At 41.4% G+C, this 15,517-nt stretch overlaps 1 protein-coding gene across 1 annotated transcript in view; it reads right to left on the bottom strand.

Moving 5' to 3' along the window:
* CADPS (Ca++-dependent secretion activator) overlaps positions 1-15,517 on the bottom strand; it is a 755,300-nt gene that overhangs the window by 250,997 nt on the left and 488,786 nt on the right. Inside the window, exon 8 of the mRNA XM_006862100.1 lies at positions 6,212-6,323. Coding sequence (XP_006862162.1) covers positions 6,212-6,323 — 112 coding nt within the window. The remainder of the gene's footprint in view (positions 1-6,211; positions 6,324-15,517) is intronic.

Here is a 15,517-nt window from a genome sequence, read left to right on the forward strand (position 1 = left end):
AAAAAAAAAAAAAAAAGTTAAGAGAAATCAAACAGACTATAAATTATTGTGTAAATGAGCAAAACTCCCAGATTAAGAAGGTGGTTGTGGTCTTGTTAAGCTTGTTAAGCACTACAGCTTAGAAATACTCTCTTTGGAAACCAAGGGATCACGTCATGTTTTCAAGGAGTACTGTGGGTGCAATCGGCTACTATCTATGGAGGTGCTGAGAAGACAGACGGTGCTCCAGTCAACCCAAGGCCAGACAGACCACTCCGCAGCTGACACAAAACAAGAGTAAACTAGGATCTGGGAGAATACATCATGGTGCTCGAGGATTGTACGAACAAAGAAAAAATGAGTGACTGTGTGGGACTTTGGCGAGTTTGTGGGTAGTGTAGTGGTTATGAGTCAGGCTGCCAACCTCAAGGTCACTAGTTCCAAACTACCAGCAGTTCCACAGGAGAAAGATGAGGGTTTCTGCTCCGTAAAGATTTACAGCCTCAGAAGCCATGTCCAGGATCACTATGAGTCGGAACCGACTCCATGATACTTAACAACAACAGAGTTCAGAAGGCAGTAAGGGGCAGGAACGAAACATGCATGGAAACAGGGAACCCAAGGAGGAAGGGGCAGAGTGCTGTTATATCAAAGGGATTACACCAATGTAAAATGTGTATACATTGTTAAGTGGAAAATAAATTTGCTCTGTAAACTATCACCCAACCACAATCCATCATTGAAAAACAACAACAAAAAATAATAGACCCTGTGGCTCTGTTTTGGCTTATGGACAATATGATTGTTTTGAGGTGCTTTTGACTTGATTATAACTCATAGCAACCACATATGATAGAGGAGAGTTGCTCTAGGATGTAATGTTAATGTGAGAGTCCTAGTGTGGTGGTGTAGGATAATGCACTGGATTGCAAGGTTGGTTTGAACTGCAAGTCAGCGGTTCAAATCCACTAGCCACTCCTCTGAAACCCTAGATAGGATAGCTATGAGTCAGTACCAACTTGACGGCACTTAACAGCAACAAAAATCTTCATGTTAGCAGATCAGCAGTTCTGTCTTCCGCGGAGCTGGTGGGTTCGAACTGTCGATCTTTGGCTAGCATCTGAACAATTAACCAGTGTGCCCAGGACTCCTTAGGGGCTATGGTGAAATGAAAAGAGTCCCAGAAGTGAGTAGACACAATTCTTGGCAAGTTACTTAACCCCTTTTGGCTTCAGTTTGCCCCTCTGTGTATGAGTTGCTACAGCTGCACCTGCCCTGGTAGGGTCACAGTGAGGCATCGATGAAGGGATGCACATAAAGCCCTTAGGACAGTATAGTATGCATGACTCAGGGACCTCAATTAATGAGGTGAGTCTGCAAAGTTGCTTACCTCCTAGTGAGTCAATTTTCTCATTTATAAAACAAAAAGGTTTGGACAACCTCATGCTTTTTAACTTTTCTGAGTGGGAACAGCTTTGAGAAACTGATTAATGCTGTGGACTAGAGAGTTTAGAAACATATACATTTTCAAACAATTTCCAGGGACTCATGGGCCTTGAAGCCCAACTATGGAATCAGGTTGAACATTCCTGCAATGGTAGGTTATACGTGTCCTATTCAACACTGATTCCTGAGCCTCTGAGATGCTCATAGTTCTTGCCAACTGCTTTCAATGGAAAAATAAAAGTGTAAAGAAAAATAAAAGGTAAACCATCTGTCTTTCTCTAGGCTTGGTAGAGGGTTGGAGAAGAGAGGAAGACTCCCCACCAGGTGGACTGGAATTGTAGCAGCAGCAATAGACTCAAATGTAGCAATGATTGTGAGGTTGGCACAGGACTGGGCAGTGTTCCACTCTGTTGTGCAGAGGGTTGCTATTGGTACTGACTCAATGCCACCTAACAACAACAACAGGTCATGAAATCTGGCAGCTGATGGCTTGAACCGCAGATTTTCAGGTAGCAGTACAGTGCTTATCCTACAGCATTACACCAGGACTCAACCAAGAAAATGCTACGAAACAATTCTATTCTGCAACATGCAGTGTTGTCATCAATGGGCAATGAGTTTGGATTTTTTAAATTTTTGTATGTGTGTCTCTCTTTCCCTAGATATATAAAGAAACAACTGAAATTTCTCAAAGAAAGCAGCTAAATTGCTCTTTCAATGAGTAAATTGTTTTTTGCTTTACCTGTAGCTATGGTTATATTCTGGAGTCCTGGTGTGGCACTGTGGGTTAATGTGCTAGACTGCAAAGTCAATTTGAACCACAAGGTCAGTGGTTCCAGCTCACCAGCTGCTCTTTGGATACCTTATATAAGGTTGCTATGGGTTAGAACTGACTCGATGGCATGTAACAACAACAAAAACAACAATGGTTATATCCTAGTAAGATGATTCTGGGTGAATTTTCTATATTAAAGGCAATTGAGAAAGAAAAAAAAAAAAGTTTGGGGGAGGAGCAGTATTGGAAATCTGTTCCTGATGGTGATGTCAGGTGTATGTGCTTGTGTAAGTGATGCGTGTTCTTTATTCTAAGGATGTAAGACACAGGCTCAGAGAAGTTAAATTACTTGGCCAAGGTTTTATATTGCTATTAGAAGGACTCGTATATTCAACCAATATGAAATAGTCTTTATTGAAAGTCTATGTGTTGGACTCTGGGTATAGGCTGGTGAACAAAAAGAGTTTATGTTTCTATTTCCACGAAGTTTTTATAGACCAATGGGGGAGACAGAACCCAACATTTTTACAAATTCTCTCTCTCTTGATTGTTGTTGTTGTTGTTTTGTGCCATGGAGTCAGTTCTGACTCATTGCGACCCTGCGTAGGGTTTCCAAGGCTGTAAATCTTTACAGGAGCAGAAAGCCTCATTTTTCTCCCACGGAAATGCTGGTAGTTTTGAACTGCTGTCCCTGAGGTTAGCAGCCTGATTCGTAACCGCTACACTATCAGAGCTCCTCTCTCTTGATTATTGGTGATCAATCAAGTGCATGGCATGAACAGTGGGCTGAGAGACAAATGAAGGAGAATGGGCCATTAGAAAAGGGTTCTCCAAGGAAAGGACAGAATTAAGAGCTAGGAGGAGAATGTTCCAGGCAGAGAGAAAGCTGTGTGAGATGGGAAGGAAGTTGGTTTATTTGAGGAACTGGAATCTGGTCAGTGATGCTTGAATATGGTGAGTAAGGGGGAATGTGAAGGGAGATGAGGCTGAAGAGGGTGGCAGGGGCCAAATCACACAAGTTCTTGTAGACCTTACTAAAGGGTTCAGATTTGATTGTGAGAATGGTGTAAGGTCACACTAGAGACAAATCTAATTCAGGTTGTAAAAGTCCTACTGGCTAGCCCAGCGTTAACAGCAAAGTTCCAAAAAAATAGAAAATTACAAATGCTGGTAAGGGTCTGGAGAGACTGAGACCCTTCTACATTGCAGATGGGATTTCAAAATGGTACAACCCCTACAGAAAATGATTTTTTATCATACAGTATTACTACATTCTATACACAAATGCAATACTACGCAACATTGAAGAATAATGATGAATCTGTGAAACACGTCATAACACAGATGAGCTTGGAGAAAATTATGCTGGTGACATGAATCAAAATCATAAAAGGGCAAATACTGCATGAGACTACTATTATAAAAACTCAAAAAATGGTTATTATACTACAAGAAACATTCTTTGATAGCTTCCAGGGGTGACAGGGAAAGGAGAGTAATTTACTGGCTAGAGGGAAGACATGTGTTAACTTGGGTGATGGGAAAAGCAATACATAACAAGAGGGAGGATGGCAGAACAATGATGAAGACAAGTAAAGACACAGAGAGGAATGCAAGAGTTAAGGGGGACCGAGGCCAATACTGTTACATATACAATCCTGCAGCCACAGTGTTCCAAAAGTAGATACATGGGCAGAGACACATGCTGAATTGGTATGGAAGGAAGAGTGGGAACATGCCCACAAATGTATAAAGATTAGACAGAAGACATATATAGGTATTTGTATATTTGGTACAAACACGCCTATAAATATGGTGAGGCATATAGGGAACAAAATGATTAAAACATCTTAGACATTACTAAACGTTTAAAGGCAATGAGTTGTTGGACCTAGGGTCTCAGGACTATAGTCTGGGGGGACACCATGGTCACACAGTCTTGAAAGACAATGTTCTAAATCCTACTATGCTGAGCAGTGACTGGGATCTTAACAGCTCATTAGGGGCCATCTAAGGTGGCTGTCTCCATGTGCAGAAGAAAGAAGAGCAGTGATGAAAACTGAAGATACTTGCAATCAATTCATCCATTGGATTAACAGAGCACATGAACATCTGTTTCTCTGACTCGGAGACAAAAAGAACTAGATGGTGCCCAGCTTCTACTACCAAGTGCTCTGAAAAGGACCACATTAGAATGTCCCAGATATAAGAAAAAAACACTGGGCTTATTGGTCAGAACGAGACTGTAGAAACCTTAGACTGTCTGGAACAGAACTAACTGTCATAGCGCAATTTTCAACAAAAACATGTATAGGTATATAGGTGGTGGTGGGGGACAATACTGGTGAGGTATGCTCACCAAGGAATGGTAGGACAACAGTGACTTGGGAACAAGGTTCAGAGAGGTTGGGAAGGAGGGTAGAATAGGAAGAGGAAGCACAGGAAGGAAGTGGGATAACTTGCTACATGGACGGGATTGCAGTCACTGAGATCAAACACAGCGTGTGATTTATTGGATGTGAAACTGATGATCTGCATGCTTTGTAAATCACTCAGTTCACAATAAGAAGTTTGAAAAAAAACCCTACTGACTTCTTGGCGCGGAGTAGATTGCTTCAATGTAAGAAGGAGTATTATTAACTCTGATACATAAGTGGTACCACCATGCCTGGATGTTTCAGAAACACTGGGGACAGTTTTAATGGAAAGAATAACTGATGCCCAGGCTCTGCTGACATTTAATGGGCATGGGCCAAAGATGCTAAACATCCTGCAATGAAGGACTTAGTCCTCGCTGATGTGGAGACACACTAGGTTCCAGCTGACTTCGGGTACTGGTGTGGCGCTGTAGGGTAAGCAGGATAACTGGGCTGTTAACCACAAGGTCAGTGGTTCAAACCCACCAGACACTCCCGGAAATCCTATACAGGGTCACTATGAGTTGGAAAGAACTCAAAGGCACTTAACAATAACAACAGGCAGGTACTAAATGGAGGAGAAATACCTGTTTATTAGTAAGTGAGTCTACATCCTCACTTTGTTTTATATATTAATGTAAAGTATTTTTGGCATTTTTCATAGAAAAAATCAAGGAAACTTTACTAAGAATTATTTATCCTCCCAAAAAATCACTGTAATGATACTCAATTTTGTGAAATTTCTGTAGGTGTCTGTGTACTTATATCTGAGATTATTTTATTATCAATTACTTTTCTTTTTGTTCCCCTTGAGATGATGGCAGCGTCTGTATTATGATGGAGTCCTGTGTGGTGTAAATGACTAAGGTGCTTGAATGTTTAATGGAAAGTCAGAGGTTTGAGCCTACCCACAGGCACTTGAAAAAAGGCTGGAATTGTATATTCCATCCTATGGAGCAGAATCCCACTCTGACCCGCATGGGGTTGCCAAGAGGTAAAGTTAACATGCCATGAGGTAAAGTTAAAAAAAAAGACAACTTGTTTTGTTTTAAATATTATGAACTTTTGTTGATTTTAAAAGGGTTTGGTGAGTAGGTTTGTTAAATTACCTAAGAATTCTTTCAGGATAATAAAGGGGCCTTACAAGCCTTTGCTATGATGGTGTGCTTGGGTCTGATAGTATTGAGAACCTCGCTTTAATTTCTGGAGTGTACACTCTTAATAGCATAGTGGTTACAAGTCACACTGCTAACCACAAAATCAGCAGTCTGAAACTACCAGCTGTTCTGTGGGAGAGAGATGAGGCTTCCTGCTCCTGTAAAGATTTACAGCCTCAGAGACCACATGCAAGGGTCGCTATGAGTCAGGATTGACTCCACAGCACATCACCACCACCACCACCACCCTACTATTATTCAGATTTATGGGGGGTAACCTGAGGTTTGGAGAAGTTGAGAGACTTGCCAACGTAAGGACTGGCTAGTATGGAATGGAACCTAGAATGGGCACACCAGAAGCCTGGCTTTTCAGCACTTGGCACTGTTGGCTGCTTTTAATGGCTCTGCTGAAATCCCCTTGAATAGGGAGTGCTTACCCGTCCAAGCTCCTTATCCTCCAGGGCCAGGACTCCAGTGCTCTCTGTGAACAGCTTCACCTTCACAGCAGGAAGCGCGTGGGTAGTTGAGAAGTCACCCTGGGTGCCCCAGCTGTGGACAGAATCAGAGATAACAGTGTAGGGGGCTCTGGCTTGACAATACTCAATACAGCAGCCTTCTTGCCCAGGTTGGGTGAACGCAGGGTTAACCTCAGACAGCACTGGCTGTCACCTTCTCTTCTTACCTCCATCCAAAGCTGCCAGAGTGACAAAAAGTGTTAATTAACTTGTTAGGCAAATGCAAGATAGATGCTCAGAAAGTTGCCACAGTCTTTACAGAATACTATAAGGAATCACTGGAATTAGCACGAAATCAAATCAGTGAGAACTTTCCCCAAGTACTTGCTTTGCCTACAAATGATCATTCCAAGGCAATGACTAATTTTTCATTTTCTTCTTTGGACCCCTTGATCTTAGAAATGACTGTTTCAGATTTTGAAATGGTTCTTCTTTTGGTCCAGGACAACATCTGACTTTAAAATGAGACATCAGCCATGGTGGTGGAGAGGAGGAAGCCTCCTTTCCACTGGCATTCAGAGATGCATTGAGTAGGGATGAAAGGAGCTCAGCTCTGTCCAGGAAGGATGAGGATATGGGAAATGTCATTCTTTGCTCACTGCTCAGTGGGTATCTGAGCTGTAAGTCTCCCCAGAGGAAAGCCTGGTATGGAGCGAGCAGGCTTGGCTGTTTTGAGCCCCTGAGGAATCCTTCAGACATGGTGTCTTCATTCACCCAGTGCTATTCTTACAGAGCCATCTCCATCCTTTCTGTACCCACAAATGGAGCGATCTTCCACAAGTATAACCTGACTTGCACTGAACCCCTATTCTCAACCCTTTCACAACCTGTGTCCAGAACCCTGGGCATGGCCCTTACTCATCTATGCCAGGCTCATTGGCACCCTTGAGCCTGTTACCTGGAGACTGCTATTTGCTTAACTTCCCTCTGTTGTGAATGGTTTCCCCACCCCATCTTTACCTGGCTACCTCTTCAGCTTTCAGCTTAAATTCCACTTTCCCTAGATCACCCAAGCTAAATTTGGTTCCGGTGTTAAGTCTCTTTCACATACACTTAGTATTCCTTCCTAGTTAGCACTGGGTTTGTAATTGCTTACTTGTATTACTGTTTACTAATTGAATCCACTAGTCTTCTGTGAGCTTCATAAGCACAGGGACTAGGTGGATTTTGTTTCTCTGGTATATGCAGTACTTAGCTCAGGGTCTGGTACAGACGACATTCAATATTTATTTGTAGAATGAACAAATACTACTAAATATATGTTCTTTCTCCATGCAGGAAATATAATAGATACAATTTTATATATAAACTTTGTAATTTGAATCACTTTAAAATGCAAATTTTGGGTTATTGTGAATTAAATATGTATATCAGATTTAAAATATAAAATCTATTTCATTTATAATTTTCTGCAACGACCATCACTATTTTCAAAACTTACTCATCTCCCCAACCCAAAATTCAGTATCCATGAAGCATTAACTGTCTACTTCCCACTCCTCTAGGCCCCCAACTTTTATCTCTATTTATTTGTCTAGTCTAGATATTTCATATAAGTGGTGATGTGGTTATGTGCCGTGGAGTCAGTTCTGACTCATAGTGACTCTGTATAGGGTTTCTGAGGCTATAAATCTTTACAGGAGCAGAAATCCTCATCTTTCTCCCAAGGAATGGCTGATAGTTTTGAACTGCTGACCTTGAGGTTAGCAGCCCTACTAGTCACTACGCTACCAAAGCTCCTTTTCATATTAGCGGAGCCATACAAAGCAGCACTGGGGGCTACAGAGGCTAAATCGATGAGCTGCTAACTGAAAGGTCAGCTGTTTGAACTCACTAAAAGCTCCATGGAAACAAAGATGTGGGCACCATAAAGATGACACATCTGATAACCCTGCAGGGAATTTCTACTCTGTGCTGTAGTGTCACTGAGGGTCAGAATTGAATCAGTGGCGATGAGTTTGTCAATGGGTCAAGAATCATGCAATATTTGTTCTTTTGTATCTGACTTATTTCACTCAGCATAATGCTTTCGAGGGCTATCCGAGCTGTAGTATGTATCAGAATTTCATTTCTCTTTATGACTGAGTAATAGTCCAAGTTTGGATGGATCATTTTTGTTTATCCATCCACTTACCTGTTGATGGACATGTGGGATGCTTCTACCTTTTGGCTTTCGCTCATAATGTTGCTATGCACATTGTGAGTAAATATCTGCATCAAGTATTTTGTGTATATACTGAGGAGTGGAATGAGTGGGTCAGATGGTAATTAAAAAACAAACATGATTTTTAATGACTCTATAATATAACTTCTTATGGATACATCAAATCTATCTGACCATTGTTGTGTTATTCACATTGGATTGGACATTAATTTTTTAATTTAACTCTGATAATTTCTTTCGAATACATACTTGGATTAGAGATGATTTCTTCATTGATTTTAAAAAGACATGATGGAGTTTACAATGCTGCATGAACTGTGTCAGCAATGAACACTTCCAAGGCTTGGTATGCTTATTCCTAAAATGCCTTCCTCAAAGGGGACAACTGTCCTGCCATCATCAGGGAACACGAGTACAAATCAGGGGCTTCCTTGTCTGCATCGGACATCACCATTCTCTTTTCCGTGTGGTATATTTTGTCACTGTTGCTTTCAAGGGCAATTCTTTGACTACTAGTAGCTTGGAACATTTTTACCTTGTGTGTGTTAGCTAGTTGAATTTTTTCTTTTGTGAAGTAGAACAGTCTGACTTTTAGTCTCACTAAAAGTGATACCCAGTTAAAGAAATCACATTAACTAAATTCAAAGACATAGTGAACCTAGGGAGAGTTGACAAAAGAGGGCCAGAACAAGGGAGATGTGGGGGGATTCAGGTCCATGGGGATTGAAAAGCAAAACCCATTGACTTCAAGTCAAATGCCAAATTCTAGCAACCTAATAAGGCTATCTTGGTAGCGTAGTGGTTACAAATCAGGTTGCTAACCTCAGGGTTAACAGTTCAAAAGTACCAGCTGTTCTGCTCCCGTAAAGATTTACAGCCTCAGAAACCCTGTGCAGGGTCACTATGAGTCAGAAATGACTCCACGGCACATAACCACCACCACCACCAACAACCTAATAAGATACAGTAGAACTGTCCCCACAGGGTTTCCAAAGCTGTGAATCTCTAAAGAAGCAGACAGCCACATATTTCTCCCGAAGAGCAGCTGGGGGGTTCAAACTGCCAACCTTTTGTTTAGCAGACGAGTGCTTTAACCACAATGCCACCAATTATCTTTTCCATGGGGATTTAAGCACACTGTCACTTAAAAAGAGAAAGGGAAAGGACACGGAGGAGCACATGAGACATATCGAGAAGAAATAGTTTTCAAACACAACAGTGACATGTTAGATGTACAGAGAGAACTTCTTATGGATACATCAAATCCTATCTGACCATTGATGGCTGTCTTACTGATGGCCGTCAGCACTTCAGCAAACCCCTGTGATGGGGGAATCGGTTCTCACAGAGGTGACCACGTAATAAGGCATACTGTTGTTGTTGCTAAGTGCCTTTGAGTGGGTTCTGACTCATAGCGACCCTGAATAGGGTTTCCAAGGAGTGGCTGTTGGGTTTGAACCACAGACCTGGAAGTTAGCAGTCTAGTGCTTATCCTGAAGTGCCACAAAGCATAGAGTTGGTTTTTATTTTTAATTTTATAAATAAACTTTATTGAGGTGCAGCCTAATATTTCATGTTTACCGAGGAATAAAGAGCTCTGGTAGCATAGTGGTTATGAGCCGAGCTGCTAATCTCACTGTCAGCAGTTTGAAACTACCAGCTGTTCCATGGGAAAAAGATGAGGCTTTCTGCTCCCATAAAGGTTTATAGCCTTGGAAATCCTGTACAGGGTCGCTATGAGTAGGAACTGACTCCATGGCACATAACCACCACCACCACTGAGGAATAGAATTAAGTACTGTAGTTCATGGTTTTTAACAAAATGTACATGCCTACAAAATCCACTTCCTTATCACTCTAGAAAAATTTTCATCATCTCAGAAACTTCCTTGGTTTCCTTTCCCTGCCCCCTACCAAGGTTAGCACTGATTTGTTTTCTACCACCATAGATTAGTTTTTCCTATAAATGCACAGAGTAAGTACTACTTTGTATCTGGATTGTCTAATTTACCTTAATATTTAAAAAAAATTTTTACTGTGATTTTGGTGAAAGTTTACAGAGCAAATTGATTTTCCCTACAACAATGCAGATATATTTTGTTTCATAACATTGATTGCAGTCTCCACAATGTAGCAAAATTCTTTCCACTTTTTTTGTGTTTACTTTTTCTATTCATCCTTCTTTTTTAGCCCTTCCTGCCTTCAGAGCTTTATCTCTCAACAAATGCTTCCCTTTCCCCATCCAAAGCAAAGAAGAGTGAAGAAAATCAAAGGTGCAAGAGAACCATTAGGTCAAAAGAGTAACGGGCCACATGAACTACAGTCGCCATGACGCTGGGATCAGATGAAAAGATGGTCTTCTGATACCACCACAGGCCATTCTGAAAGGGATCACAATGGGGGGGGCTGGGTAAAGTGGGAGGAAAAGGTGGCACAAAACTCAAACCAGGCTTACTGGTTTTATAGAGACTGGTGGGATCCCCCTTTACTAGTCATACTTCAAGAAATACTTCCAGACTGGAAATGAACTCATCTTCAGTTTGAACTTTCAGCAAAACAAGAGGCCTATAACCAGAAAGGTACACATTCCTTAGAACAACCTACCATATGAGTAATAGGATTTTCAGTCAAGCATTCTTCATTCAAATCCTGGCTTAGTCACTAACTGTGGGAAGTAGGGAAAGTTAATGGACAAACCTATGCCTCAATATTCTCATCTCTAAAAAAGTTATAGAGTAAATGGATGTGTGCTTGGATTAGGAAATTTTAGGTATCCCAACAAATTTTAGGTACCTTACCTTTCCAAAATAAAGATACGCATTCTAGTAAAAATGATGATGATCATTTCTGTCTTGTGCCATCCATTCAACACATATTTGCTAAGAATCTACTAAGTGTCTGACCCTTTGTTAAGTTGCGGGGGTACAATAGTCAACAAGATGGACATTGCCCTGTGGTAGTACACAAAGTGACTAATTAGTAAAAACCATCACTATTGCTTACATTTCACACACGAGAAAACAGAAGAAACTTAAGACCTTGCCCATTTTGTTCCAGTGAATTTGCATTAGAGATTTATCAAATCTCTTTGATTCCCAGTTTGTAGCTCTTGCTGCTATTCTTATCATGATTACTACTAACAAACATTGTTAATAATTAGAACCATTGACAAAACACAGTCATTCATTTATTATTTATGATTGTGATTAATCTCTTTAGGCATTCATCATGCTTCGTATGTCAAGGAATGGTGAAGATTCCTGATGGAAACCAATAGAGCTACATTATGAAAAGTTTCAAAGCTGAGCCACAGAGCAGGAGCTGTAAGCCTAGTGATTTGGGGTTGCCCTCTACTGTATTGTTGTTGTGTCGTTGCCAACTCAGACTGACCCTGTATAGGGTTTCCAAGGAGCAGCTAGTGAATTTGAACCACTGACTTTGCAGTTCAAACTGACCTTTCAGGCCAGTGCATTATCTTACAGTGCCACACCAGGACTGTACCCCTTACTGTATCCCCATGAAATTCTATGCTGGGGCCTGGCTCTTGAGGATTTCTTAGCCTGTTCAGCAGAAAATAACCAGTCTTATGTCAACTCCTGCTGCTAGCCAAGGATGCTCAGCTCACAGGTATACAGCATGACTCAGGCTGTGGAGCAGTGCAAACCCTGCATCTGACCGTGTCAGCTGGATGGAGTTCAAGCCACAGAAGACTGCCCTGACAACCTCATCCATTTGGACTCTGAGCTACATTTCCTTTTCACCAGGCCTACAGTCACACTTTGGCAGCCCACCATAACCCTTGGCTTACCTTAAGTTGTTAGGTTACCACTAAATCTCAGTTTATCCCTTAGATTTTAACCTGGTCCTCTGGTGCAGGCAAGAAGAGAAAGTTTCTCTTATTTAATCAGAACCAGCTACAAAATTTGCAGGGCCCAGCACAAATAAAAATGTGGAGCTCCTTGGCCAAAAATCATAGAAAAAAGTGCCATTCAAGGAACTAAAATAGAAAGCATTTTTTCTTTTTCCTGAATATCTCCTCTGCTCAAACACACGATCCTTATTACATTGGATTTCACTTTAGAGATAAAATTATTAATAATTTCAAGATGGTGACAACAGACCATTTAACCAAACCTGGGGCCCTTCTGAGCCTGGGGCTTCGGGCAACTGTACAAGCCATGTGTTCAGCTCATGAACACTGACTCTCAGCCCATCCCGGTTTGCTTTGTCTGAATTTTGTTAGTGCTCTAAAGAACACACTGTTGTTTGCTGGTGTTCTGTTGGCCACCAACTCATGGGCATCCCATGCATAATGGAAAGACACAATGTTCAGTCCTGCACCAGACCCATGATTGGTTGCAGATAGAGCAATTATGATCCACAGGGTTTTCACTGACTGGTTAACTTTCAGAAGAAGATCACCAGGCCTTTCTTCTTAGTGTACCTTAGTCTGGAAGCTTCACCGAAACCTGCTCAGCATTACAGCAGCATCCCAGCCTTCAGAGACATAAGGATAGCGGCTATGCCTGAGGTGCACTGGCCAAGAATCAAACCCAGGTCTCCAGCAGAGAAGGTGAGGATTCTACCACACTGCCTTCTTCAGTCGAGTTAGTCTGAACTGAGTCTGACTGCCACTGGCTATTTTCATGAAACCTTTACCTATAGTTATTGAACCCCATGCAAACTACTCTCAGTTTTGATTTGTCAATGCTTTCTGTTCATAAAGGAGCCCTAGAGGGTGTGTTGTTGTTGTTAAGTATCTTTAAGTCAGTTCTGACTTATAGTGACCTTGTCTAGGGTTTCTGAGGAGTGGCTGATGGGTTTCAACTGCTGGCTTTGAGGTTCAAACCCCCAACATTGTGGTTCAAACCGACCTTGAGGTCCAGTGCATTATCCTACAGTAGCGCATCAGGACTCCAAAGGCTGTCGTTTACTGCTACCAATTCAGTTCTAACTCATAGCACCGTGTAGAATGTTTCCAAGGATCGGCTGGTGGGTTTGAACCACCAACCAGATCAGTGCAAACTGACCTTGCTGTCCAGCGCTTATCCTATAGTGTTACACCAGGACTGGTAGTATAGTGGGTTACAAATTGGGCTTCTAACAGTAAGGTCAGCAGTTCAAACCACCAGGCCCTTTTCGAGAAAAAAATGACGCTTTCTGCTCACATAAATATTTAGTCTTGGACACCAAAAGGGGCAGTTCTAGTCTGTTTCCATGAGTCAGACTTGCTTCAATAGCAGTGGGTTTGGGTTTTGGGGATTTCTGTTTGTAGGAGCATCAAAGAAGTTTAATTATCAGCACCCTTCACTGTTCCTCTCTTCTTTGAGCAAACAGAGATGAAAATGCTCATTCTTTGTCTTTTTCTTCTTCCAGCCATGGGGAGATCTGGCTATCTTTATAATAAAAAATAGCTAGCATTTATGCAGTTATTGTTGTTGTTGTTGTTGTTGTTGTTGTTATGTGCCGTGGAGTCGGTTCCGACTCATAGCAACTCTGTACAGGGTTTCTGAGGCTGTAAATCTTTACAGGAGCAGAAAGCCTCATCTTTCTCCCGCAGAACAGTTGGTTGTTATTGTTAAGTGCTGTCAAATCGGTTCTGATGCACAGTGAGCCTGTATAGGGTTTCTAAAGAGTGGCTGGTGGATTTGAACAGCCAACCTTGCCTTTTCTTTAAAAATATTATATGGGGATAGATGTATTTTATCATTTAAAGCTTTTTGATCACACTGTGAGAAGGCTATCAGTATCAGTCCCTTGTTTACAAGTAAGGAACTGAGGCTCAGAAAGGCCAGATAATGTGCCCAGAGTCATACTGAGTAAGGGACCACCTGACTCTACATCCCAAATCTTTACCCATGCTACCATATTGCCTCTTACGTATGCTCTATCTGCTCCCTCCTTAGTGTCTACCTTCAATTAACATCCATTATCTTGGAATCTCTAAGACAGAGCTCTTTTAAGACATTTGGGACTCTGGGCCACTCTGCCTTCTAAGTTTGGATTTGCTTCACAGGTTCAATAGACTTTACAGAATGGCACATTCCACACAGACAAATCAGCCAGCAGAAGAAGTTTCATAAACCTTGGCCTTTTGGTGGAACCACAAGTCAATAAATGCATCTATTTCTCATGGCTGCTATTTCCTCTGCCCATTACTTTTTCCCTCAGTGTGCAATTGACTGTGGCTATGAAGATGAATACCTCTTTTAAAAAGTTTCCCAGAACTGAAATAAATTGAACTTTGATTTGAAAAGACCAGAGACTAATAATGTTTACTGCTAGCAGAGGAAGGGGAGCTTAACTGACGAACTTTTTCTCTGACCACAAGTAAAATGCTGCTCTTATTTGAGCCACCGTATGACTGATGGATGGCTATCTTGTCACCAGGCTAAAAGCCATCATCAATTATTGGGTTCTTGTTTTCCAAGCCCTTGGCTGAGTGTTTTTCATGGAGTTTCCTTTTAACAAGTCTAAGAAGTATATTCTTCTATTAATAAAACTGTAGTTTGAGGAGGTTAAGTAACTAGACCAGGGTTACAGGCTCTCATAGCGCTGGGCTTCCAAACCAGTCTTTGACCCCTGTGTCCATGAATTAAATGACAGGTCTACCCTGCCTCTCAGTAACTCATAATGTAGCATTACAATGTAGTTTGACAATTACCCCTGTGTAGATGTTTCCATTTATAGAGGGTGGGCACCTCAAGAAAACTCACTGACAATGGGCTGGTTTCAAACCATGGTGACTTCATTTGTACAAAGTCGAAAGAAATGTACTCTGTAGGATTTTCAGTGCTATGACCCTTTAGAAACAGAACACTATGCCTTTCTTCTAAAGCACCTCTGGCTGAGTTTGAACCATTAGCTTTTGGTTAATAGTCAAGCACTTAACCAATTGCACTACCTAGGGATTCAAAGACAAGAATCATGCTTTTTTTTTTTGAACTTCTGAACCCACCACAGGGCCTGGAACACAATAAATACTTCATTAATGATGAGGTTGTTGTTGTTGTTATGTGCCGTGGAGTTAGTTCTGACTCATAGCAACCCTGTACAGGTTTTCC

Source organism: Chrysochloris asiatica, unplaced genomic scaffold, assembly GCF_000296735.1.
Source record: "Chrysochloris asiatica unplaced genomic scaffold, ChrAsi1.0 scaffold00046, whole genome shotgun sequence".
NCBI lineage: Eukaryota > Metazoa > Chordata > Mammalia > Afrosoricida > Chrysochloridae > Chrysochloris > Chrysochloris asiatica.